The 27480-nt window shown below is 35.6% G+C and overlaps 1 protein-coding gene and 1 pseudogene across 1 annotated transcript in view; both read right to left on the bottom strand.

Annotated features, from left to right (window-relative positions):
* LOC122693251 overlaps positions 1–10459 on the bottom strand; it is a 38176-nt pseudogene extending 27717 nt beyond the window's left edge.
* A 1026-nt stretch (positions 10460–11485) lies between these two features.
* Positions 11486–27480, bottom strand: part of EFCAB13 (EF-hand calcium binding domain 13) — a 249822-nt gene continuing 233827 nt past the window's right edge. Inside the window, exons 55-57 of the mRNA XM_043900794.1 lie at positions 25339–25392; positions 12051–12152; positions 11486–11556 (exon numbers count right to left, since the gene is read on the bottom strand). Of these exons, the coding sequence (XP_043756729.1) occupies positions 11486–11556; positions 12051–12152; positions 25339–25392 (227 nt within the window). The remainder of the gene's footprint in view (positions 11557–12050; positions 12153–25338; positions 25393–27480) is intronic.

Below are 27480 nucleotides of genomic sequence, written 5' to 3'. Positions count from 1 at the left end.
AAAAATTAGAATTAATTACCTCCAATTTTGTGTTGGGAATATTGAAAAGCTAGAGCTAGAGGTGACTGACATAATATTCTGCAAAATAGTCATTATTTTTGTCGCCTATAATTTCAAATTGTTTCTGCTTTAGACCTAAATCTTAATCTGACAGCCTTCATTCTTCACCTTTTGTTTGCATTTTAAAATGAATTTTATTTCTCTGGGGCTGAATTAGGAAAATTTAAGTTTCTTGCCAAATCTTAGTACAGAAAAGTACTTGGTAAATACCTGGCAAAATGCAGATCTACTGAAAGAAGTATAAATAAAGACTTGATTATGTAGGAAAGGAGGATTTATATTTTGACAATGCAAATAGAGGTTTCAGATTAAGTCTTTTTAGCATGCTTCTTACTCACGTTTGAGAGATTTTATGCCCTTCATCAACCTTTTCTGATACACTTTTCCATCAGCTATAAAAAAACAAGATACTTTAGAACTTAATTTTAGAAAAGAATTTAGGAATCAGAAAGATAGTACACATCTCTTAATTTCAGAAAGAAAGAATTTAGAAAATTTTGCCTGAAGAACATTTCAAATGCAAATAGATAACAGATATACCAGAATGTTCACTCACAGTGGTAAAGGAATATAAAGCTAATCATAATAATGAGATGTTCTTTTTTTTACTGTATTGACAATGTAAGGAAAATAACATTGTCAAATACTATTTGTGAGAGTTCAAATTACAATATTCTGGAAGGAAATGTGGCAAAACAAAATATTTTGCAACTCTATTTAAAGGAATACAATCTCACTAAATTTTAGGATGTTTGCCAAAATTTATCTACAAGGTTGCCAAAAATAAAAAGGATGTCTATTTATAGACGGAGAACTGGAAAAATAAACCTCAGATTTTTTACATTATTTACTGCTTTGAGGTAGGAAGAGAGATGGTTTTGTTTTTGCTTACCTGCATTATCAAGGTTTCTATGATGAAGACATATTAAATTGTGAAAAAATAAGAGTTATAAATAAATTTATACACTCACAATATTATGTATGAATGTATGTATCTAGCTATCTATCTTAAAAGCACTAGAAGGAAAGGTTTCAAGATATTAATAGTGGTTATCTTTGTGTTATGAAATTAAAAACATTTTTTATTTTCCTAAATTTTAAAATTTCATTTAATTAGATAGTTAAGAACTGCAGTTTTTTCTGAATATACAAAATTATCCACTTATTGGTAAAATATATATTTTATGCTGCAGAAATACACATAGCTATTTTTTGTTGTTGTTGTTTTATCTTCTCTTTACTCCTGTTTCCCTTGTTCCTTCTTTCTTCTTCTTTTTGGTGGTGGTGGTGTGTGTGTGCTCAGTCATATCTGACTACCACCAAGCTCTTCTGTCCATGGAATTTTCCATGGGTTGCCATTTCCTCCTCTGGGGGGTTTTCCTGACCCAGGGATCGAACCCACACTCTTGTGTCTTCTGCCTTAGCAGGCAGATTCTTTACCACCTGAGCCACCTGGAAACTACCCTTCTTCTTTTAAAAAAAAAATCTATTTTCAAATCCAGCTGATTAACGACCTGAGGGCTCAGGGTGAACTTTGACTTTGATGGCAAAGGCAAAACTTATAATTCATAGCTGAGAGGGTTAGATTGATGATTTTAAAATACAAATCTAAGCAATGAATCTTTTCTTTGTACTAGCATTAACTTTTTAACAGTTTTCAAGCATTTTCACTCTATTTTGGAATTTTTCAAATAGTTCCACAAAATCAGACTTCCTAAAAAACCCAAATAGCACCCACGAATCTTACCATTAACTGGCATGGTCTCCAGCAAATTCAAGCGTTCATTAGATGTGAGCTTAATCCCCAAGTTTCCCAAAACATTTTCAAGTTTACTAGTATCAACTTTGTCTCCTTTGAAAGAAAAAAAGGATGTTAACAGATGGTAATTTTAGGACATCATAGTTATCTAAAAATTTTAAAACCTGGCTCATTTAATGTTATCCTCACTTCCATATTCTCACATATTTGAACAGTGTTTACAGATAGTGAATCAGAATTTATTCCTTAATTCTTCATAAGAGAGTAGCCTCTTAAGCCTAATGACAAGACATCATAGAAGAAAATTAGATTATGAAATAGGTCAGTAATTTAAAGTATCTAGTCTTTTTTGTTTTTAATGCTGAATCATGAGATTATTATGGCAATCCTATCAATTAAATTTTCTAAAAATATCCACCTTCCTATATTCTGAGACTATCTAGATTTTGGCTATGTAAACTAGCAGTTATTAACTCAAAAGCTTGCAGGAGCCTGGAGATAGAAAAAATGAATGAAACTGGCTATAGTGAAGTGGACAGCACATGCCTTGTCCAAAAAGAAAACATGCCAGCTATTGTGAGGGAATTCAGATCTTATAAAACTTGACTACAGATTGAATTAAACTCAAGGGTGTCTAATTTGTGACCACTGATCTAAACACTGGTTAAAACCAGTATAATGTTGCTGGAAATAACAGAAAATACAATTTTTTATTCAAACATCACCACTTATTTTCATGGCTGAATCCTAGATAATCTGAAGTCAAAGAAGAAGAAAAGTTAAGATGTACATATTTCATAATAAATATATAAAGTATCAACATTAATAAGTTTATTTTGTAATATTGAGAAAACACTATGCAAAATATAATACAGGGTGAATTCCATTTAACATGTTTTACTAATGTCTTACTCACCTGAAAAAGGTTTCACTTCATTCATCACCTTTTCCAGATCAACTTTACCATTAACTGTAAGAAAAGGAATAAATTAGACAGAAATACAGCAAGGAATGTAAGAAAACGATGTTGTATACAGCAGATGAATTTAGCAGCATTTATTTGCTGTAGGGGGCTTCCCAGGTGGCACTAGTGGTAACAAATCTGCCTGCAATGCAGAAGACTTAAGAGGCTTGGGTTCAACCCCTGGGTTAGGAAGATCCCCTGGAGGAGGGCATGGTAACCCATTCCAGTATTCTTGCTTGGAGAATCCCATGGACAGCGGAGCCTGGCAGGTTACAGTTCAAAGGGTTGCAGAGTCAGACACAACTGAAGTGACTTAGCATGCATGCATGCATTTGCTGCAGAAAAGCTAGCTTTTTGAAAGTACAAATTTCTTTGCTGTTTTTCAGATGCTGAGTCATGTCTGACTCTCTGTGACTCCATGGACTGTAGCATGCCAGACTTCCCTGTCCTTCTCTATCTCCTGGAGTGAATTTCTAGTTACAAATAAATGCAAATTTCTAGTTATAAAATAAATAAGCTATGATGATGTGATGTACAGTATGGTGATTATAGTTAGCAATACTGTATTGCGTATTTGAAAGTTGCTAAGAGAATAGATCTTAAAAGATCTTGTCAAAGAAAAACATTTTGTAACTAGGCATGGCGATGGCTATCATTGGAGAACAGGTCTACTCTAGCTGAACTAAAAGAGATAAAATAAAAGCTAGCCATACTGATATTAAGTATCCTTTCAATAAATACTGATGGCATGCATTAGCAAATGTGGCTAAAGAGGTGGACTGTGATTTAAGTGAAACCTATCCATTCAGGAAAGGCTGAGTAAAAAGAGCAGAGGTACGTTGAAATCTTTCTCTAATTTGCACATGACACTAGCAAGAGTCAGCATGTGTCCTTTCTTTCAATCTGAGTTTTTCTTCTAAGCTTTTCATAATAATTCTTGATGTCAAATAAGCATTTTAAATGACTGTTAGAAATAGACATATAAGAGTATTTTTTACGTAGGGTTCAGTGATATCTAAAATGCTCACCATCAACTGGTAGATTTTGTGTTAGATCTTTGAGTTCCTTTTCAGTGAGGTTCATGCCCATGTTTTCCAAAACAGTGTATACTTTACTAGAGTCAATCTTCCCTCCTTATAAAAAGAGATATAAAAGAAAAAGTTAATGTCTCTAAAATGTGAATTTTGAGCAATGAACAATTCCTGAGGTAATATTATGATTATCATTTTCATCCAAAAGACCAAAGCCTAATGAGAGCTTTACAAGAGTACAAAGAATGGAGTACAAAGTACAATAATGGAGTTAGGATTAGAGTTCATTGTTTTAATCTAAATCTTCATGAGAAGTATATCCAGTATATTTAAAGGTGATTGAATAACTTCTCAGAAAATTTTAGCAAGGTGACAATAATTCCAATATTACTAATATTGTCTTGTTTTCACTGTGTTTAAGAGTCAACTTCTAGTTATGTTAAGGGATGCTGATTTTCCATTACAATTAAAAATTTTAAAAAAACAGGTTAAAAAGTAAATTATTTAAAATAAAAAATATTAATAGTAGTAGGAATGTTTACGGATTTGACAGATTTCATGAAGGAGGTATGTAATGATGGAAGAGTGGGAATCTTGCTTAGATCTGATCTCCATCATGGCCTGCTTCCTGTCCATCTCTTTCAGTTTTATGGTCCCTTCACTTCCTCAGAGACTTTCTAGGTTTTTGGTGTTTTTTTGTTTTGTCTGAATGTCAGATTACTAGTCTCTGCTGCTGATTTAACTGAGGATGTCCTAGTTTTCCCTTTACTTTTGTCAACTTGGGCTCTGATAATTTCTTCCTATGTCAAAATTTGGAGAATTCCAAGAGAGCATGGATATTCTTTTCAGGTTACACCATAAGAAATGATCTCCTAAAGAACAGGTTGATCTATAAAATAAATAATACAAGTGTTGAGTGGCAGGGTTTACCATTTAATCACAAGGAAACAGTATAAATGCCAAACATGATGATCTCAGATTGATGTGCATTTAATAAAATGGTTTCTCACTCACCTTTAAGAAACTTTATACCATTCAGCAACCTATTTCGATAGACCTTTCCCTCTGTAAGAGAAAGCACTATTCAGATCACAGAAGAACAATGCGGAGTTTCCTAGACAGTATGAAACCAGTAATTCAGTAAGACATATTTTGTGAATTGACTTAGACATTTTCTGATTTACTGACAAATAATGAAATTACATAAAGTGAGGATACTGGTACTCTACTATGGTGAAACACATCTTTTCCTTTTCTTTTGTGACATTTTCATTTTCCCCTATTAGATCATTCCCTTCTTTTTCTTTTTCTTATTCATTCTCACTTAAATTTTGGATTTGTTGGTAGAATCAAAAGTAATAAAAGCTGTAATTGAATCCTGATGATAGGAGTCATGGTGATGCAATTGTTGATTCTCAAACTAAAACTTAATGGCACAGATAATATTTTAAGATCTAACAGCACCATTTAAGATTACATAACACAGATTCAAACATTATTTTTGACAGGCAATGAGGTAGAGGTAATTTCAGAAATTTTCACAGTTTAACAATAATATTCCCTAGATGACTACAGTTTATTAGAAATACTCACTATCAACTGGCAGATTATTCACCAGTCCTGACAGTTCTTTAGCTGTGAGCTCTATTCCCATATTTCCTAGAACTGTTTCCATGTCATTGACATCAACTTCCTCTCCTTCAAAAAAATAGAAATGGTAACGTGAGATTTTAAAGATTTATTCTATATAATAATGAAATCTATTATTGTTTAATTATTAGCCCTAACTAATCAATGACTTAATATTAAGTTGAGTGAGTCCTGTTTGGCTACAGTTATGGCAGAAAATTGAAGTGTTTATTTCTTTAACTTTATTAATAGTAGACACAAAAGAACACAGTACATGGTAATGGATTTTCGTAATTTTCTATTTGGGGGATTACCAGCAAAGTAATGAAACTATTTTTATTCCTTCAACATGTATTTTTAGTAAATATTTTAGATTAATTTGGAAAAAATTAGATCATAGGGCCTAACAAAATGTGGCACTATGTTTTGTTGTTAAAACATTGATAAACCAAAGTCAAAGTCTAAGAATCATTTTACTAGAAAATAGCATAATTTAAAAAGAAATAGAAAGTAACAGGGAAAAGTACAAAATTGTATAAAGAATCAAAATCATATGTATTTGGTAACTTCTTCCTCACCTGTAACATCTTCTATTCTACCCATCACTTTTTTCAGATCAACCTTCTTATAGGCTGTAAAATATAGTTTAATCAGGGGAAAACAATAATAATGACTCAGGAAAAAAATCTATAGAATAGGAAGTAATTTTATCTAAGAGTTATTATTACTATAAGATGACCAAGGAAAATATATACACTTAAAATGAAGATTTAACAGTAAACAATGAATAAAAATAACCTACAAAAGGTATTACTGAAAAATAAAAATTTGCATTATGAATATAAGTTTATTTTACCTAATATTCAAGAAAATTCAGGTTATAACTAGTCCATAGAATCAATGCTGACTTCTAAAAATGTGTTGGGATGTGATTTTCTGAGAAAATGAGATTATTGCACACTATGGCTTCCTTCACTTTCTTGGGCTCCAAAATCACTGCAGATGGTGACTGCAGCCATGAAATCAAGACACTTGCTCCTTGGAAGAAAAGCTATGACAAACCTAGACAGTGTATTAAAAAGCAGAGACATCACTTTGCCAACAAAGTTCCGCATAGTTAAAGCTATGGTTTTTCTAGTAGTCATGTACGGATGTGAGAGTTGGACCATAAAAGAAGGCTGAGCACCGCAGAATTCATGCTTTCAAACTGTGGTGCTGGAGAAGACTCTTGAGAGTCCCTCTTGGACAGCAAGGAGATGAAACTAGTCAATCCTAAAGGAAATCAACCCTGAATAATAGTCTTTGGAAGGACTGATGCTGAAACTGAAGCGCCAATACTTTGGCCACCTGATGTGAAGAGTTGACTCATTGGAAAACAGCTGATGCTGGGAAAGATTGAGGGCAAGGGGAGAAGGGGATGACAGAGGATGAGATAGTTGGATGGCATCATTGACTCAATGGACTGAGTTTCAACAAACTCAGGGAGATAGTGAAGGACAAGGAAGCCTGTCATGCTGCAGTTCGTGGGGTTGCAAAAAGTCAGACACAACTCAGCAACTGAACAACAACAGCAACAACAGCAACACGGACTACTTTAAACTCTGAAAAAAGACACATAAAAAATAAATTTTGGAAAAATGATTTTTTAAGGGTTCCTTTAAATACTTTGAAACCCAAATTATTCTATTTCAAATGGCCTATCATTATTAATCATGTAAAATTTTTCTTCCTCAATTATGAAATGGTCTAACTCTGCCAAGTCCACATTTGTTAGTGGCTCTGTGTGATTGAAGCAGTCCTTCAGCTTTATTTTCACTTATTTCTTGAAATTATACATCTTTTCTAATATTTGTAAGGATTGATACCTTGTGTTGCCACGTGTTGATGCAGTGGGCAGATGGAGACTAGTGCTAATCTGTAAGGAATGTTTGCTGTGGGCCACCTGATGCGAAGAGCTGACTCATTTGAAAAGACCCTGATGCTAGGAAAGATTGAAGGTGGGAGAAGGGGATGACAGAGGATTGAGGTGGTTGGATGGCATCACCGACTCAATGGACATGAGTTTGGGTAAACTCCGGGAGTTGGTGATGGACAGGGAGGCCTGGCGCAAAGAGTCGGATACGACTGAGCAGCTGAACTGAACTGAATTATGTAAGTGGTCAGTTTAGTGAATCTCCTGAAACTAAATGGTGGATAAGAACTCAGCCAAAGCCCTACCACTTGACACATCATTTGCATTCATTTCAAATTAAAAACAGAATAAATAAAACAGAATAAATTGAATCAAAGAAATTTAAACATACCTTTCAAAACAAATTAAAAAAATACACAAACATATAAATAGTCCCTCTTTTTATTTCTCACTGTCATTACCATACCTCACTATTAATAACTGCTTTCTGTATATTCTTCCAGACTTTTCCTTAGTTTACAAAAGAATACTACATATCTTTTTAGAAAATTAATAACACTATACATATTATTTTATAATTTTTTGCTACAGTGACCAAAAAGAATGCATGAATCAATGGCTGGAAAAATTGGGTTAAAGCCCGAATTGATGTCAGTAATATAAGGATCAGTGAGAAACACACATTGCAGATCTTATTTTATAAAACCAGAGAATAATAACCCCTCTCTCTTTCACTAGCACCCATTCCCAGCCCAAAATGTGTAAAGAAATAAATTACAGGTTTTAACTGGATAAAAATATGGAGCCATGTTGTTGTTCTCCTGAAAGCTATTCAAAGGTTTGTTTTTTGTTTTTTGGGTAGCAAATAATTCAAACCTCTGAAACAGTCATAATTAATCCTCAAGCTCAACCTCTATTTAAAATCACACGTTTTCCACAATGCTCACCACTCAGAAGATCCTTCAGGTGATCAAGTTCCTCTTCTGTAAGATTGACCTCCATGGCTTCTAACGCAGTATCCAGGTTACTTACATGAACCTTTCCTCCTTGGAAACATGAAAGGAAAGGGACAAAGGAACAAAAATGGAATGATTCTAAAATATTTTAAAAATTCATAAATATTTTACTATTTTCAACTAACAGATATTATTGGTTCCCCCCATTCAGGTTTATTGAGATATATTAATATTTGACATATATCATTGTACAAGTTTAAGGTGTACAGCATAATGATTTGACATATGTATATACTGCAAAGTGATTACCAAAATAAGGATAGTTAATGCATTCACATTTCTCATAGTTATAATTTTGAGGTAAGAACTTTTGTTAAGATTTATACCATTATTAACTTTCAAAAATACTATACAGTATTAACAATATTGTTAATAACAGTCATTGTGCTGTACATTACATCTCTAGAACTTATTCACCTTCCAACTGGAAATTTGTATCCTTTGATCACCTTCACCCACTGCCCTCCCCACCCCCAAACCTCTGGAAACTACCAATTTTCTATTTCTATGAGTTCAGTTTTTTAAGATACCATGTGTAAGTGAGATCACAAAATGTCCATCTTTTTCTCTCTGACTTATTTACTTATACCCTCTATTTATAGTGTTGCAGATGGTAGGGTTTCTTTCTATTTTAATGGCTGAATAATATTCCATTGTGTGTACACACACACACACGCCCCCACATTTTCATTTTATTTATTCATTCAGCCATCATACCATGTCATGGTTATGGTAAATAATGCCACAATAAACACAAGACGACAGATATCTCTTTGAGACAGTAACAGGTATTACTGTTACATGAATATACACTGATAAAAGAGAATGACATCATAACCTGGTATAACTGCCAATATTTTCAAGCAAAGAACAAAACTACAATAGATTTTTCCAGCTCTTTACAAGCAGAGTTAGAATTTAGAGAGTTTAAAGCGAGATTAGTACTTCTCTCCTCAAACCTTAAGCACACCTGCTCAGGAAAATGTTAGGTGGGATAGGAGTTAAGCAACTATAATGAGACAGTACTCTTCACAAAGAAGTAGAGATTAGCATTAGCATTAGAGAGTAGCATTTCTCCCCCTCAGTGCTTACTCTCAGATTCTTTTCTCTATTTGTCGTGACATCTGGAATAAACGGCAAAACTTTTCCCTCTCTCCCTCTTGCCTTCCTTCCTACTCCTTCTGCTCCCTCCCTCCTTCCTTTCCTCCATCTCTTTCTTTCATCTTTCTTTTATTTGCTTATATAAATTTTTTTTCAGAAAAAGTTAGAAAAATGCAATCTAACAGAGAACTTCCTTCTAAGATAAAGTAAAGGTTTTTACCCGGAAAAAACACAGATGTAAGAAGCAAAACAAGAAGCAAAATAAAGTATTATAGTTTCTTGATATGAATTTAACACTTGAGGAGGATATTTCACAAGCCTAACCATGTTTGCTTACTTTTGTTACTCCTCACATCCTTCAGCAATCTGTTTTGAAATACCTTTCCATGAGCTGTAAGAAAAGGTACAATTCAGATCTCTGGAAAATTGACATACAAATTCACTGAAAAATTATAAATTGTATATTACAAAAAGTTACATTTTAATGATGTGCTTTAAAATTTAGTCTATTTTATAGCCATAATATTGACATTTAAGAATATAAATATCTTTCACAGTAGCAAACTTATCTATTACTTGGTATTAGAGACATTTATTAGCTTAACTCTCCTACAGTTGCAATACTACAAAATACATAAAAATATTTTTGCTTTATTCTACTGATGTTCTATTCCTTTCTTTTTTATTATTTTTCATTGTTCATATTGCAAACCTAATGCTGACCTGAGGGACAGTATTAGTCACTTAGAGATGACTCAAGTTGTGTTTGAGGAGATAATGATGAAATTTATTCTCAAGTCAAAAGTGCCTTTCTATTGATTTATGGCATTTTGGGGCAAAACTGTACTATTAAACGATTAGGAGCTGCTCATGCTGACCCATAAGATCAAGTTCCCTGGGAGGCACGGTACATTCTCGTGGCTTACCATCAATGGGCAGTGTTTTCATCAGTTGCTCAAGCTCCTTATCTGTAAGCTCAATTCCCATGTCTTTTAGAACATTTTGTAGGTTACTGGAATCAATTTTTTCTCCTTTGAAAAGATGGAATATTCATAGGTAAAACGTTAAGGGCCAAGCTAATTATTTCAAATCATCTGAAAGTATACTTGTGCTGCAGAATGAATGATTTCCTAATAAAAAGTCAAATCAGAGCTTCCCTGGTGGCACAGTGGGTAAGAATCCACATGCCAATGAAGGGGACATGGGTTCAATCCCTGATCTGGGAAGATTCCACAAGCTACAGGGCAACTAAGCCCGTGTGCCACAACTACTGAGCCTGTGCTCTAGAGCCCATGAGCCACAACGGCTGAAGCACACGCGCCTATAGAGCCTGTACTCTGCAACAAGAGCAGTCACCACAATAAGAAACTCGTGCACCTCAATAAAGAGTAGCCTCCGCTCACAGCAACTAGAGAAAGCCCATGCAAAGCAAGGAAGACCCAGCGCAGTCGAAAATAAATAAATAGATAAATAAAAAAATTTTTAAACAAACTAGTCATTTAAAAAAGGTCAGATCAAAAATAGATTTTGTCCCTTAATAAATGGGATTACTCTTTACTTAGAATAACACCACATAGTATAGAAGCAAATCTGGTTATACAATTATCTACAATTAGGCCAAGAGATGATTAGTACAATAAAATACATAATCATCAGAGTATGACCTATTTTACTTTATTTTGTTAAAACTATGTGATTAGCTGTTTGCAATGAACTTATTATGTTTAATGCTTCACTCTGCATTTACTCTATCCATCTAGTTTTTGGACACATAAGTACTCATGAAATACTTTTATTGAATAAAAAACCCATCAAATATAAGACTTCTAATGAAGAAATAGTCATTTTGTTTTACTTATAAAACCCAGATAATGTTAGCTTAATCTGTTGGTCAGTAGATGAAAATATTTTATCAAAATGAACACTGAAAATATGCTAATTTATAAGTCACATATTATATATTGGGAAATACTATTAAATTTTTATCATAAACCATGATTTAGTATAAACCATTTATAATAAATTCCTACCTGTAAAAGCTTTTACTTCATCCTTCAAGGTTTTAAGGGACACTTTATTATCAACTGTAAGACAGAAAACATAACATGAATCTCATAAAATGATTTAACATAACATAAGAACATTCTCCCCTCTTCTGATTATAACAACTAGCAATAGCACTTAATAAGTGTACTGGGCATTTTGTTAAGCATTTTAAATGGTCATTCAATAAACATTTATTCAAAATAAGCAAAGAACATGGGTTAGAAAAAATTATAAATATTAAAATTAATGCTTTCTTCAAAAATGTAAATTTGACTTTCTACCCAATAAAATATCAAATCTTATATTTGATAATGAAAAGATGGGTTATTTTGTAGAGGCCAGCTTTCTTGTTCTCAGAGTTCAAAAGACTCTTCTATTGACCATGCCACCAGTACCTGGAACAGTATATTCCCATCTTCTTTAAATTTCTCACCTCCAATCTTGATATCTTTCCTATGAAATTTCCTTTATTTCTTTCCTTCCTCTGTTAAAGGTACAAAGCTCAAAAGACAATGGTATCTAATACACTTACCACTGACTGGCAGGTTTTGTGTCAGATCTTTAAGTTCCTCATCAGTGATCTTGATTCCCATGCTGCCAAGTACAGTTTCCAGGTTTTTGATGTCAACATTTCCTTAATTAGAAACAGACAGGACTGTGAAGCAAATTTAATGATTCCAGAGAAGTTATTTTTAAGGGTTGTTTTTTTTTTGACACATATACCTTCTGAGAATCTGAGAAAGGCTATGTATCTTACACTCCTACAAAGTGCACATGTACTTATTTATAAACTATGCATTACGATTTAGAGGATGTTCTGAAGCCCTTCCATGGACCTCGTAAGTATTCATGAAACTAAAACTTTTTCTTTTAAACTAAAACTTAAAAGATCTGATCCACATTAAAAAACTAATTCCTTTGAATCGTGATTATGTCTTTTAGCATAAAGATCAAAGATTCATTGAATCAAATATATAAAGGAAATTGACAGTGTAAATAATATTAGGATGCTTTCCTTTAGCCCAATTTGGGGAAGAAGATCAGAGTGATTAGTATATGCAAGATTTGAAACAATAAATAAAATATTTTTGGACAGTTCACAGGATTAAAAAAATCTCACTACTAGCGGGAGTGATCAAGTGGAGTAGGAAGACCCTGAGCTCACCTCCTTCCATGGGCACACTAAAATTACAACTATTTATGGAGCAGGTATTTTTTTTAACTTTAAATTTCATATTGGAGTATGGTTCAGGTGTAGAGCAAAGTGACTCAGTTATACATACACATGTTTCTATTCTTTTTCAAAATTTTTCCCCATTTAAGTTGTTACATAATACTGAGCAGAGTGCCTTGTGCTACACGGTAGGTCCTTGTTGGCTATCATTTTAAACATAGCATTGTGTACATGTCAATCCCACATTTCCTAACTAACCCTACCTTTCCTCCCTTCCCCTCTGGTAACCATAAATTTGTTCTCTAAGTCTGTGAGTCATTGTTGAGCATCTATTAATGAGAAATATTGGAAGATTAGCAGAAAAGATGTTCTACAATTACAGATATAAAGAAGGAACTCACAATAAGATGGGTAGGGGGGGCAGAGATGTAGTAAAGTTAAGATTCATACTCCTGAATGGAAGATCCACAATTGGATGATGAATACAATTGTAGAGGTTCTCCCCAAGCTGTGAGGGGTTCTGACCCCTGAAACTAAGAGCTAATTCATTGAAAAACAACAAGTTGATATATTATTAGTCAGATTCATCAAGAATAAAAGAGAAGGCCCAAACCAATAAAATCAGAAATGATAAAGAAGTTATAACAGATAGCAGAAAAATACAAAAGATCATAAGAAATTACTACAAATAGTTACACACCAATAAAATAAACAATCTAGAAGAAATGGATAAACTCCTAGAAACATACAGTCTAATCTTCCAATACTGAACCAGGAAGAAATAAAAATAAGAAGAGCCCAATTACCAATAATGAAATTAATCAGTAACTTAAAAAAAAATCCTAACAAACAAAAATCTAGGACCAAATGACTTTGTAGGTGAATTTTACCAAACATTCAGAGAAGAGTTAACACCTATCCTTCTCAAACCATCCAAAAACTTGTGGAGGAAGGAGTACTTCTGAACTCATTCTACAAGGCTAGTATCACCATCATACCAAAACCAGACAAAGATATCATACAAGAAAGAAAACTTTAAGTCAGTATCACTTATGAACATAGGTGCAAAAATCCTCAACAAAATATTAGCAATCCAAGCTCAGCAATATATTAAAAGGATCATACACTATGGTAAAATGGGATTTATCCCTGGAATGCAAGAAAGGTTCAATATCTGCAAACTAATCAATAAAATACACCACATTAACAAACTGAAGAATAAAAATCATATGAGCATCTCAATAAATGCAGAGAAAGCTTCTGAAAAAAATTAACATTAATGATAAAAAAACTCTACAAAGTGGCTATAGCAGAAACATAGCTCAAGATAATAATGGTTATATATGACAAACCCAGGCTTCCCTGGTAGCTCAGCTGGTAAAAAAAAAAAAAACCATCTGCAATGCAGGTGACCCTGGTTCTATTCCTGGATTGGGAAGGATCCCTGCAGAAGGGGTAGGCTACCCACTCTAATATTCATGGGCTTCCTTGGTGGCTCAGATGGTAAAGAATCTACCTGCAATGTGGGAGACCTGGGTTCGATCCCTGGGTTGGGAAGATCCCCTGGAGGAGAGCATGGCAACCCACTCCAGTATTCTTGCCTGGAGAATTCCCATGGACAGATGAGCCAGGTGGGCTATAGTCCACGGGGTTGCAAAGAGTCAGACATGACTGAGTGACTAAGCACAGCACATGACAAGCCCACAGATAACATCATCCCCAATAGTGAAAAGCTGAAAGTTAAGATTAGGTACAAGACAAGGATGACCACTCTCACCACTTTTATTGAACAAAAGTATTGGAAGTCCTAGTCACTGCAATCAGACAACAAAAAGAAAATAGAAGAAATCTAAGTTGGAAAGGAAGAAGTAAAATGTCACTGCTTGCAAAAGACATGTACTATACATAGAAAATCCCAGTGACATCACCAAAAAACTACCAGAACTCATAAATGAATTCTGTAAAGTTACAGGATACAAAATTAATCTACAGAACTCTATTGCATTTCTATATGCTAAAAACAGAGTATCAGAAAGAGAAATTAAGAAAGTAATCCTATTTACCACTGCGTCAAAAGGAATAAAATACCTACGAATAAATCTAACTAAGGAGGTCAAAGACTTGCATTTGGAAAACTATGAGACACTGATCAAAGAAATTCAAGATGCATAAATAGATGGACAGATATCCTGTGTTCGTGGACTGGAAGAGTCAATGTTGTCAAAATGGTTATATTACCCAATGCAATCTACAGATTCAATGCAATCCCTATCAAAATACCAAGGACACATATCAAGGTACATATCAAAATACCAAGGACATTTTTTCACGGAACTAGAACAAATAATTTTAAAATTTGCATGGAATCACAAAAGACCAGCAAGTCAAAACAATTTTGAGGAAGAAGGATAAAGCTGGAGTGTATCACACTTCCTTATTTCAAAGTATACTACAAAGCTACAGTAATCCAAATAATAAGGTAACGGCACAATAATGGATTCATAAATCAGTGGGACAGAATAGAGAACCCAGAAATGAACTCTCACTTATATGACTGAGTAATCTATGACAAAGGAGGGAAGAATATAAAATGGGAACAATACAATTTCTTCAATAGATGGTGTTGGGAAAACATGCAAAAGAATCAAACTGGACTACTGTTTCACACTATGTACAAAAGTAAATTCAAAATTGATTAAAGGCTTAAATGTAAGCACCGAAACCCTAAAATTTCTAGAAGAAAACACAGGCAATAAGCTCTTCAACATAAAGTTTCAACAGTATCTTTCAGATCTGTCTCTTCAAATAAGAGAGACAAAAATATAAGCAAAAAGGGGGAAAAATAAGCAAAAGTAAACAAATGGGACTATATTAAACAAAAAGGCTTTTGCACAGCAAAGAAAAACTATCAACAAAATGAAAAGGCCATCTACTAAGTGGGAGATGATATTTGCAAACAATATATCCAATAAGGAGTTCATATCCCAAATACACAAAGAACTCAAACAACTCAACACTAAAAAAAATCCAATTAAAAAAACTGAACAGAGACTCTGAGCAGATATTTTTGTAATCAAGACACACAGATTGCCAACAGGTATATGAGAACATGCTCAATATTACTAATCAACAGGGAAATGTAAATCAAAACCACAATGAGCTATCACCTTACACCCATTGGAAAGCCTATTATCAAAGAGACAAATAACAAGTGTTGGAGAGAATGTAGAGAAAAGTGGACTCTTGTACACTGTTGGCAGCAATATAAATTTGTGCAGCCACTGTGGAAAACAGTATGGAGGGTCCTCAAAATAGAACTATCATATGATCTTGCTATTCTAACTCTTGGGTATTTATCCAAAGAAAATGAAAACACTACTTAGAAAAGATGAATGCACCCCCATATTCATTGCAGCATTATTTACAAATTTACAATAGCCAAGATATAGAAGCAACCTAACTGCCCATCAAGAGATGATTGGATAAGAAGATGTGGTGTGTGTATATATATATATATATATATATATATATATATATGGAATGGAATATTGCTTAGTCATAAAATATATATATATATAATGGAATATTACTCTGTCATAAAAAATCTTGACATTTTCAGCAACATGGATGGATCTGGAGGTATAACACTAAATGAAACAAGTCAGACAAAGAAAGACAAATATTGTATGATTTCACTTATAAAATATAAAAAACAAAACAAACAAATAAAACAAAAACAGAGTATTAGACACAGAGAACAAAGAGATGGTTGCTAGAGGAGAAAGTGGTAGGGAATAAAAGAAATAGACAAGGGAGATTAATAGGAACAAACTTCCAGTTGCAATATATATATATATATACATATATATATATATATATATATATGTCACAGGGCATTAAATGTACAGATTGGGGAATACAGTAAATAACTATGCAATGTTTTCATATGGTGACATGACTTATTGTGTAACAAGAACAAACATAGTTTTGTAGGTCAGTTATACTTCAGGGCTTCCTTGGTGACTCAGCTAGTAAAGAATCTGCCTGCAATGTGGGAGACCTGGGTTCGATCCCTGGGTTGGGATGATCCCCTGGAGAAGGGACAGGCTACCCACTACAGTGTTCTGTCCTGGAGAATTCCATGGACTGTATAGTCCATGGGGTTGCAAAGAATCAGACACGACTGAGTGACTTTTACTTTCTTTACGACTATACTTCAAAAACAAACACATTAATAGAAAAACAGATCTGATTTGTGGTTACCAGGGGCAAGGTGTGGAAGGAAAGGAAATATGATGAAGACAGTCAAAAGGTACAACTTCCAATTATTATGTAAATAAGTATAAGGGATATAATGGACAACTTGATAAATATAATTAGCACTGTAGTCCACCAGATTCCTCTGTCCATGGGATCCTCCAGGCAAGAATACTGGAGTTGGTTGCCATTTCCTACTCCAATAGTTAGCATTGTGTGCTGTGCTTAGTCGCTCAGTCATGTCCAATTCTTTGCAATCCCATGGACTGTAGCCCACCAGGCTCCTCTGTCCATGGGGATTCTCCAGGCAGGAATACAGGAGTGGGTTGCCATGCCCTTCTCCAGGGGATCCTCCCAATCCAGGGATCGAACCCAGGTCTCCTGCCTTGCAGGTGGATTCTAGTACTGCCTGAGCCACCAGGGAAACCCAAGAATATTGGAGTGGGTAGCCTATCCTTTCTCCAGGGAATCTTCCCAGGGAATTGATTTGGGCTCTCCTGCATTGCAGGTGGATTCTTTACCAGCTGAGCTACCAGGGAAGCCCACAGTTAGTATTACTGAACGTTATACATGAAAATTGCTAAGAATGCCTAAAATTTCTGATCACAAAGAAATTTCTTCTATTTTCTCAATTTTATAACTACATGAGATGATAGATGTTCACTAAACTTACTGTGGTAACCATATCTTGATGTATGTAAATCAAATCATTATGCTGAACACAAACTTATACAGTAACTCTATGTCAATTATATCTCAGTAAAACTGGAAGAAAAAAAGATTTCACTATAACTACTAATGATAACAATAGCTAACATTTAAGGAGAATTTTTTTTTTGATACCAGGCACCATCCAAAACATTTCATTTTTTTTGTCATTTAATCTCAGAGATATCATATAACAGTTAACTGAAATTCCTGTATAAATAGTTCATGTTTTTCTTTTTTGCAAGTAACTATTTCCTCCCCCAAATAAATGCTGAGTGTGTGGAATACATTTCTAAACAATATGGTTGGTTATCTTGTTAAATAAAAAGAAATCTGTTTTTCAAACAATGACATGGAATCTATATAAACAAGGAGTGGCAAGATTCATAATGAAGTGATTAGATAATGGTGTAAAGCCAAATGAGAAGCTCATATTCAACTGCTTTCTTACTACTTCTGACTCACATTTAAGATACTTTACACTACTTGGCACCATGTTCTCCCCTCCCTCCCTTCTTATGCTCAAGTTCTCCCCACTGCGACCAACAGGAGTCTACTCCTGTTTCTTTTGACATGAACACGTTAAATACTACCTTCCTTTCAGAAAAAATGTACCCCATGCTCACTCTGTACTTTTCCTATCTCAGACCTGGAAGCAGAATTTCTCCAATGAGCTCTGGGGTTCCTTTTAGTAGAAATTTTATTGAGAAACCATGATCATTGAAACTAAGATGTGATTGTTCCTAGGTCCTTTTCTTTCAAGGAAAATACAAGAAATTCATCTTTAAAACAAACAGGATTAAAAAAAAAAAACAAAACCAACCATGAATTCATAGTGATCCAAATTCACAGTTACAGGATTTTTCCTAACATCTTGATTGTATATTTGTACCTCTTTTCTCTGAAACTGAAACATGTTAGTTTCTAAGAACATTAACATATTTAATTTGTTTTATTCTGCCTTTACCTGTAATAGTCACAATATTAAATTCCAATATTATTATTATTTTATTATTATTTTTAAATATGGAATTTATTTATTTTTTCCATTTGTTTTTATTAGTTGGAGGCTAATTACTTTACAATATTGTAGTGGTTTTTGCCATACATTGACATGAATCAGCCATGGATTTACAAGTGTTCCCCATCCCGATCCCCCCTCCTGCCTCCCTCTCCATCCCATCCCTCTGGGTCTTCCCAGTGCACCAGCCCTGAGCACTTGTCTCATGCATCCAGCCTAGGCTGGTGATCTGTTTCACCCTTGATAGTATACTTGTTTCAATGCTGTTCTCTCTGAACCTCCCACCCTCGCCTTCTCTCACAGAGTCCAAAAGTCTGTTCTGTATATCTGTGTCTCTTTTTCTGTTTTGCATATAGGGTTATCGTTACCATCTTTTTAAATTCCATATATATGCGTTAGTATACTGAATTGGTCTTTATCTTTCTGGCTTACTTCACTCTGTATAATGGGCTCCAGTTTCATCCATCTCATTAGAACTGATTCAAATGAATTCTTTTTAATGGCTGAGTAATATTCCATCGTGTAGATGTACCACAGCTTCCTTATCCATTCGTCTGCTGATGGGCATCTAGGTTGCTTCCATGTCCTGGCTATTGTAAACAGTGCTGCGATGAACATTGGGGTACACGTGTCTCTTTCAGATCTGGTTTCCTCAGTGTGTATGCCCAGAAGTGGGATTGCTGGGTCATATGGCAGTTCTATTTCCAGTTTTTTAAGGAATCTCCACACTGTTCTCCATAGTAGCTGTACTAGTCTGCATTCCCACCAACAGTGTAAGAGGGTTCCTTTTCTCCACACCCTCTCCAGCATTTATTGCTTGTAGACTTTTGGATAGCAGCCATTCTGACTGGTGTGTAATGGTACCTCATTGAGGTTTTGATTTGCATTTCTCTGATGATGAGTGATGTTGAGCATCTTTTCATGTGCTTGTTAGCCATCTGTATGTCTTCTTTGGAGAAATGTCTGTTTAGCTCTTTGGCCCACTTTTTGATTGGGTCATTTATTTTTCTGGAATTGAGCTGCAGGGGATGCTTGTATATTTTTGAGATTAATCCTTTGTTCGTTGCTTCGTTTGCTACTATTTTCTCCCATTCTGAAGGCTGTCTTTTCACCTTGCTTATAGTTTCCTTTGTTGTGCAGAAGCTTTTAATTTTAATTAGGTCCCACTTGTTTATTTTTGCTTTCATTTCCAATATTCTGGGAGGTGGATCATAGAGGATCTTGCTGTGATTTATGTCGGAGACTGTTTTGCCTATGTTCTCCTTTAGGAGTTTTATAGTTTCTGGTCTTACATTTAGATCTTTAATCCATTTTGAGTTTATTTTTGTGTATGGTGTTAGAAAGTGTCCTAGTTTCTTTCTTTTACAAGTGGTTGACCAGTTTTCCCAGCACCATTTGTTAAAGAGGTTGTCTTTTTTCCATTGTATATTCTTGCCTCCTTTGTAGAAGATGAATTCATAGTGATCCAAACTCACAGTTACAGGATTTTTCCTAACATCTTGATGGTATATTTGTACCTCTTTTCTCTGAAATCGAAACATGTTCGTTTCTAAGAACATTAACGTATTTATTTGTTTTATTCTGCTTTTACCTGTAATAGTCACAATATTAAATTCCAATATTATTATTAATGATAAAACTATTGAATAAAGTTAAGATTCCTTTGAAGTTCTTTCTGTAGTTAGTATATATTCACTGTTTAATCATAGTACTGCATTTCAGAAATCACTTGAAATAACTAGTTTCCCTATATCATTCTATTGGGCCTCCCTGATAGCTCAGCTGGTAAAGAATCCACCTGCAATGCAGGAGACCTAAGCTTGATCCCTGGGTTGGGAAGATCACCTGGAGAAGGGAAAAACTACCCACTCCAGTATTCTGGCCTGGAGAATTCCATGGACTATATAGTCCATAAGGTTGCAAAGAGTCAGAAACGACTGAACAACTTTCACTTTCACATATTCTATTACCACTTTGTTACATAATCAGACTCATGTGTTTCAGTTTATTTTCAATTTTAGCTTATTTTTCTTAAATATTTAATTTTTTAAAATATTTAAGCATTTTAAAGTTAAAACTAAATATGACATATACTCAGACTTCCTTCTAGCCCCTTCACAATGTTTCCTGAATCCCCTACAAGTGAACTATTTTTTAAATTAATTAATGAATTTATTTTACTTTACAATATTGTATTTGTTTTGCCATATATTGACTTGAATCCTCCGTAAGTGTACATGTGTTCCCCATCTTGAACCCCCCTCCCACCTCCCTCCCCACTCCATCCCTCTGGGTCATCCCAGTGCACCAGCCCCAAGCACCCTGTATCATGCATCAAACCTGGACTGGCGATTCATTTCACATATGATAATTTTTACATGTTTCAATGCCATTCTCCCATATCATCCCGCCTTCGCCCTCTCCCACAGAGTCCAGAAGTCTGTTCTGTGTCTCTTTTTCTGTCTCACATATAGGGTCATCATTACCATCTTTCTAAATTCCATATATACGTGTTAATATACTGGATTGGTGTTTTTCTTTCTGACTCACTTCACTCTGTATAATAGGGTCTAGTTTCATCCACCCTAGAACTGATTCAAATGCATTCTTCTAATAGCTGAGTAGTATTCCATTGTATATGTACCACAGCTTTCTTATCCATTCGTCTGCTGATGGACATCTAGGTTGATTCATGTCCTGGCTATTATAAACAGTACTGTGATGAACATTGGGTTGCACGTGTCTCTTTCAGATCTGGTTTCCTCAGTGTGTATGCCCAGGAGTGGGATTGCTGGGTCATATGGCAGTTCTATTTCCAGTTTTTTAAGGAATCTCCACACTGTTCTCCATAATGGCTGTACTAGTCTGCATTCCCACCAACAGTGTAAGAGGGTTCCCTTTTCTCCACACCCTCTCCAGCATTTATTGCTTGTAGATTTTTGGATAGCAGCCATTCTGACTGGTGTGTAATGGTACCTCATTGAGGTTTTGATTTGCATTTCTCTGATGATGAGTGATGTTGAGCATCTTTTCATGTGCTTGTTAGCCATCTGTATGTCTTCTTTGGAGAAATGTCTGTTTAGCTCTTTGGCCCATTTTTTGATTGGGTCATTTATTTTTCTGGAATTGAGCTGCAGGGGATGTTTGTATATTTTTGAGATTAATCCTTTGTCCATTGCTTCATTTCCTATTATTTTCTCCCATTCTGAAGGCTATCTTTTCACCAGCACCACTTGTTAAAGAGGTTGTCTTTTTTCCATTGTATATCCTTGCCTCCTTTGTCAAAGATAAGGTGTCCATAGGTTCGTGGATTTATCTCTGGGCTTTCTATTCTGTTCCATTGATCTATATTTCTGTCTTTGTGCCAGTACCATATTGTCTTGATGACTGTGGCTTTGTAGTAGAGTCTGAAGTCAGGCAGGTTGATTCCTCCAGTTCCATTCTTCTTTCTCAAGATTACTTTGGCTATTCGAGGTTTTTTTGTATTTCCATACAAATTGAGAAATTATTTGTTCTAGTTCTGTGAAAAATACCGTTGGTAGCTTAATAGGGATTGCATTGAATCTATAGATTGCTTTGGGTAGAATAGCCATTTTGACAATATTGATTCTTCCAATCCATGAACTCGGTATGTTTCTCCATCTGTTTGTGTCCTCTTTGATTTCTTTCATCAGTGTTTTATAGTTTTCTATGTATAGCTCTTTTGTTTCTTTAGGTAGATGTACTCCTAAGTATTTTATTCTTTTCGTTGCAATGGTGAATGGAATTGTTTCCTTCTCTTTCTGTTTTCTCATTGTTAGTGTATAGGAATGCAAGGGATTTCTGTGTGTTAATTTTATATCCTGCAACTTTACTATATTCATTGATTGGCTCTAGTAATTTTCTGGTAGAGTCTTTAGGGTTTTCTATGTAGAGGATCATGTCGTCTGCAAACAGTGAGAGTTTTACTTCTTCTTTTCCAATCTGAATTCTTTCTATTTCTTTTTCTGCTCTGATTGCTGTGGCCAAAACTTCCAAAACTATGTTGAATAGTAGTGGTGAGAGTGGGCACCCTTGTCTTGTTCCTGATTTTAGGGGAAATGCTTTCAATTTTTCACCATTGAGGATAATGTTTGCTGTGGGTTTATCACATATAGCTTTTACTATGTTGAGTTATCTTCCTCCTATGCCTGCTTTCTGGAGGGTTTTTTTTTTTTTTTATCATAAATGGGTGTTGAATTTTGTCAAAGGCTTTCTCTGCATCTATTGAGATAATCATATGGTTTTTATCTTTCAATTTGTTAATATGGTGTATCACATTGATTGATTTGCCAAATATTGAAGTATCCTTGCATCACTGGGATAAAGCCCATGGGGTTACAAAGAGTCAGACACAACCGAGCGATTGAACTGAACTGATAGCAAATCTACACAGGGGCTGGTGGTTTATCGATATTAAACATAACGATCTCATTCTTTTCCTTCTCTTCTCCATGATTTTTCCTTTTTTCTCTGTCTTCTAGTACATAACCACTGCATTTTCCTCTTGTGTCTCATAACTAAACACAGTTCTCACTTCAATCATGAGTAGGCTTACATATTTCTTAGTTTTTGTAGTCCCTGTGCTCTGTGCACATCTCTCAGATCCTTATTTACCATTTTTGAGCATCCCCAGCCATGGTGTGGTTTTGCTCCCAACAAGTAGCACCTATAGCTTTTGTTTGTAAGACTATCCTCATGCTGCTGAAGACTGCTTTTCTCTCTTGTACAGAAAGCAAAGAAAGTGTGGCTGGGTCAGTCAATGACTGACTGAGGGAAAGTGTGAAAATTCTCGATTGGGACAACTCTGAGGTGTAATTTACAGAGATCTTCAGTGGGGTTAATCTGAAGGTATCAAGACTTTGTCTAAGATGGGGCTTTTACTTGGCTTCTTCCATCCCCTTATATAAGTTTTCTTTGGTAACTCTTCTGTAACAATTCACTTGCACATAAATACTAGTCTTGGGGTCTGCATCTGAAAACCAAATTTAGGACACTTGGCTTTGGAAGTGGCCCTCAGAAGCAGACCATAAGGTGGTGTATGCCTTCCTGGACAGGTTATAACAAAGATTCCATTGATGGTGTGAGGGAAGCGGTAATAATCCCTAACACATGCATGTGTACGTGCATGCTAAGTCATTTCCAACTCTTTGTAACCCCAGGGACTGTAGCCCACCAGGCTTCTCTAGTCCATGGGATTCTCCTAGCAAGAATACTAGAGTGGGTTGCCATTTCCTCCTCCAGGGGATCTTCCTGACCCAGGGATTGAACCCACATCTCCTGCATTGATAGGCTGATTCTTTACCACTGAGCCACCTGGGAACCCATAACACAATGTATTGTTGAAACTGCTGAGATGTTCACCTTTGGTGTATTAATTGTAAAAACATACAGGTAAAAGGGGATTCAATGGCTCAAGCACTATTCTCTAAGGTTTGAGAAATATGAGGAAATTTTAATTTTATAATGTAATTGGATGGTTGTTGCTTAGTAACTTGAGGCATGTGTAAAGGGCAGGCTTCCATGGCAGCAGTTTAAGAGGCTCTCATCTCCTATTTGAGGAGACAGTGTTGAAGACCAAGATCAGTACCTGATGGTCAGAATGGCAGAATCTCAGAGAAAGCTGAATGTACAGTCTTGGCAAGTCCTCTCTACCATAGTCATGGCTCTAAATAGGGAGTTGGACACTGAGACTTGTGGTAGGGACATTTGGATGGATGCACTTATCGCCTCATTAAAGATAGTGTTCCATAGACCCTCTTGAGGAACATAGTTATTTGATGGATCTTCAGGTCTTACATATTAGAATCATTCTGGCACACTCAACTTATTTGAACTTTTTGTTCTCTCCTCAGCATTGTATCAAGGCAGTTTTGACATTTTCACCTAATTTGATGTGGGCCATTGTCTCCCAAGCTCATAGGAGCCAGCCCAGAAGTTTACTGTCCACCCCAAGTAGTTTTGGCTGGGCATTAAAACTGGACTTACAGGAACAAGCACCCATATCAACAAACTCTTCATATCCAGCCTCAGCCTCATTTTCCATACTCTATTCTGGGTTATACTTGAAGATCTTCTCCCAGAAATGCGTCCTAGTCCTTGCCAGTACATATGAGCCACGTATTGCAGTTCCTTCTATGAATAATCTCTTTATCCTTTAGAAGGGCCAGCACTTCTTCAGTTGGGTCAAGCTGAGAGCTGAATCTGTTATAGGTCCAGTAGCCAGGAAGGGAAAGTACTGTCTTTCAAAGTATTTGCCTCAGTTGAGGCTTCTACATAGTTTTGGGGAAAGGAACAAAGCTCCAAACCTCTAGTAAGTAGGAATGGCCCAATTTCATGAGACTAGAAGTTCAGGAGAATTGGGGGGCGAGTTAGGAGAATCTGAAGCAAAACTTGATTTTTTCTTTACTGTACTAACCAAGAGAAAAGATTTATGAGAACTACTCTAGAGAACTAAAGTCTTTCTACTAAGACATGACACTAAAATTTTATCACTGAAACATAGGTACCACTAAGTCCAACTCTAGACAAATATTTACTTTAAGCAGTATAATGCACAATCAACATGACATTTATTGTTAATGGCAAAACATAATTACTGCACCAATAGGAATCTTAGGTTTATGGTGACTTTATACTCACCTGTAACGACTTTCATTTCTTCCATCACATTATGCAGATCAACATTTCCATTTGCTACAAGTAAAAGTCCAAAAGAAACATATAATCAATGGTATGACCTTAGGAAAAAAATACAAATTACTCATATAGTATAATAAAGTCAGCTAAATTAGGCTCACACCAAAATTTAAATGAACACTCCTTTAAATTTGGGGATTTTGAAGATTTATGTAAATATTAATAAAGCTTTTTGGAGACCATAAGCTCTGGGCCAGAGAAAAGATACTCAAACCCAGGCTTTTGGGGAGCCCTTCTGTTTTATAAGTATAATTATCAAAATCTCCTTGATGTTGACCTGATATTCCGGTACTGCCAAAGATCTGACCAAGGCCCTAATCAAGCCTGGAGCATTCAGTGAAGGCAGCATGTGGGGGTTAATATCTGAGATGGGTAAAATAATTAGCAGGAGCTAATCAGAAGAAGGAGAAGGAGAAAGGATTTTTAACAAGTAGGAATCAGTGATGCCATCCAACTATCTCATCCTTTGTCGTCCCCTTCCCCTCCTGCCCTCAATCTTTCCCAACACCAGGGTCTTTTCAAATAAGTCAGCTCTTCACATCAGATGGCCAAAGTATTGGAGTTTCAGCTTCGACATCAATCCTTTCAATGAACACCCAGGACCAATTTCCCTTAGGATGGACTGGTTGGATCTCCTTGCAGTCCAAGGGACTCTCAAGAGTCTTCTCCAACACCACAGTTCAAAAGCATCAATACTTCTGCACTCAGCCCTCTTTATAGTGCAACTCTCACATCCATACATGACCACTGGAAAAACCATAGCCTTGACTAGACGGACCTTTGTTGGCAAAGTAATGTCTCTGCTTTTTAATATGCTGTCTAGGTTGGTCATAACTTTCCTTCCAAGGAGTAAGCATCTTTTAATTTCATGGCTTCAGTCACCATCTGCAGTGATTTTGGAGCCCGAAAAAATAAACTTTGCCACTGTTTCCCCATCTACTTGCCATGAAGTGATCGGACCAGTTGCCATGATCTTAGTTTTCTGAATGTTGAGCTTTAAGCCAACTTTTCACTCTCCTCCTTCACTTTCATTAAGAGGCTCTTTAGTTCTTCTTCACTTTCTGCCATAAAGGTGGTGTCATCTGCATATCTGAGGTTATTGATATTTCTCCCAGCAATCTTGATTCCAGCTTGTGCTTCCTCCAGCCCAGCGTTTCTCATGATGTACTCTGCATATAAGTTAAGTAAGCAGGGTGACGATATACAGCCTTGACGTATTCCTTTTCCTATTTGGAACCAGTGTGTTGTTCCATGTCCAGTTCTAACTGTTGCTTCCTGACCTGCATACAGGTTTCTCAAGAGGCAGGTCAGGTGGCCTGGTATTCCCATCTCTTTCAGAATTTTTCACAGTTTATTGTGATACACACAGTCAAAGTCAATAAAGCAGAAGTAGGTGTTTTTCTGGAACTCTCTTGCTTTTTCAGTGATCTAGCAGATGTTGGCAATTTGATCTCTGGTTTCTCTGCCTTTTCTAAAACCAGCTTGAACATCTGCAAGTTCATGGTTCATGTATTGCTGAAGCCTGGCTTGGAGAATTTTGAGCCTTACTTTACTAGCATGTGAGATGAGTGCAATTGTGCAGTAGGCTGAGCATTCTTTGGCATTGCCTTTCTTTGGGACTGGAATGAAGACTGACCTTTTCCAGTCCTATGGCCTCTGCTGAGTTTTCCAAATTTGCTGGCATATTGAGTGCAGCACTTTCACAGTATCATCATTTGAGATTTGAAATAGCTCAACTGGAATTCCATTACCTCCACTAGCTTTGTTCATAGTGATGCTTCCCTAAGGCCCACTTGACTTCACATTCCAGGATGTCTGGCTCTAGATGAGTGATCATACCATCGTGATTATCTGGGCCGTGAAGATCTTTTTTGTACAGTTCTTCTGTGTATTCTTGCCACCTCTTCTGAATATCTTCTGCTTCTGTTAGGTCCATACCATTTCTGTCCATTATTGAGCCCATCTTTGCATGAAATATTCCTTTGGTTTCTCTAATTTTCTTGAAGAGATCTCTAGTCTTTCCCATTCTATGGGAAAAGATTTTTCCTCTATATCTTTGCACAGATCACTGAAGAAGGCTTTCTT

The sequence above is a fragment of the Cervus elaphus genome, chromosome 5 (genome assembly GCF_910594005.1).
Source record: "Cervus elaphus chromosome 5, mCerEla1.1, whole genome shotgun sequence".
NCBI lineage: Eukaryota > Metazoa > Chordata > Mammalia > Artiodactyla > Cervidae > Cervus > Cervus elaphus.
The sequence above is the reverse complement of the archived record's forward strand: the minus strand, read 5'-3'. Positions and strand labels throughout refer to the sequence as shown.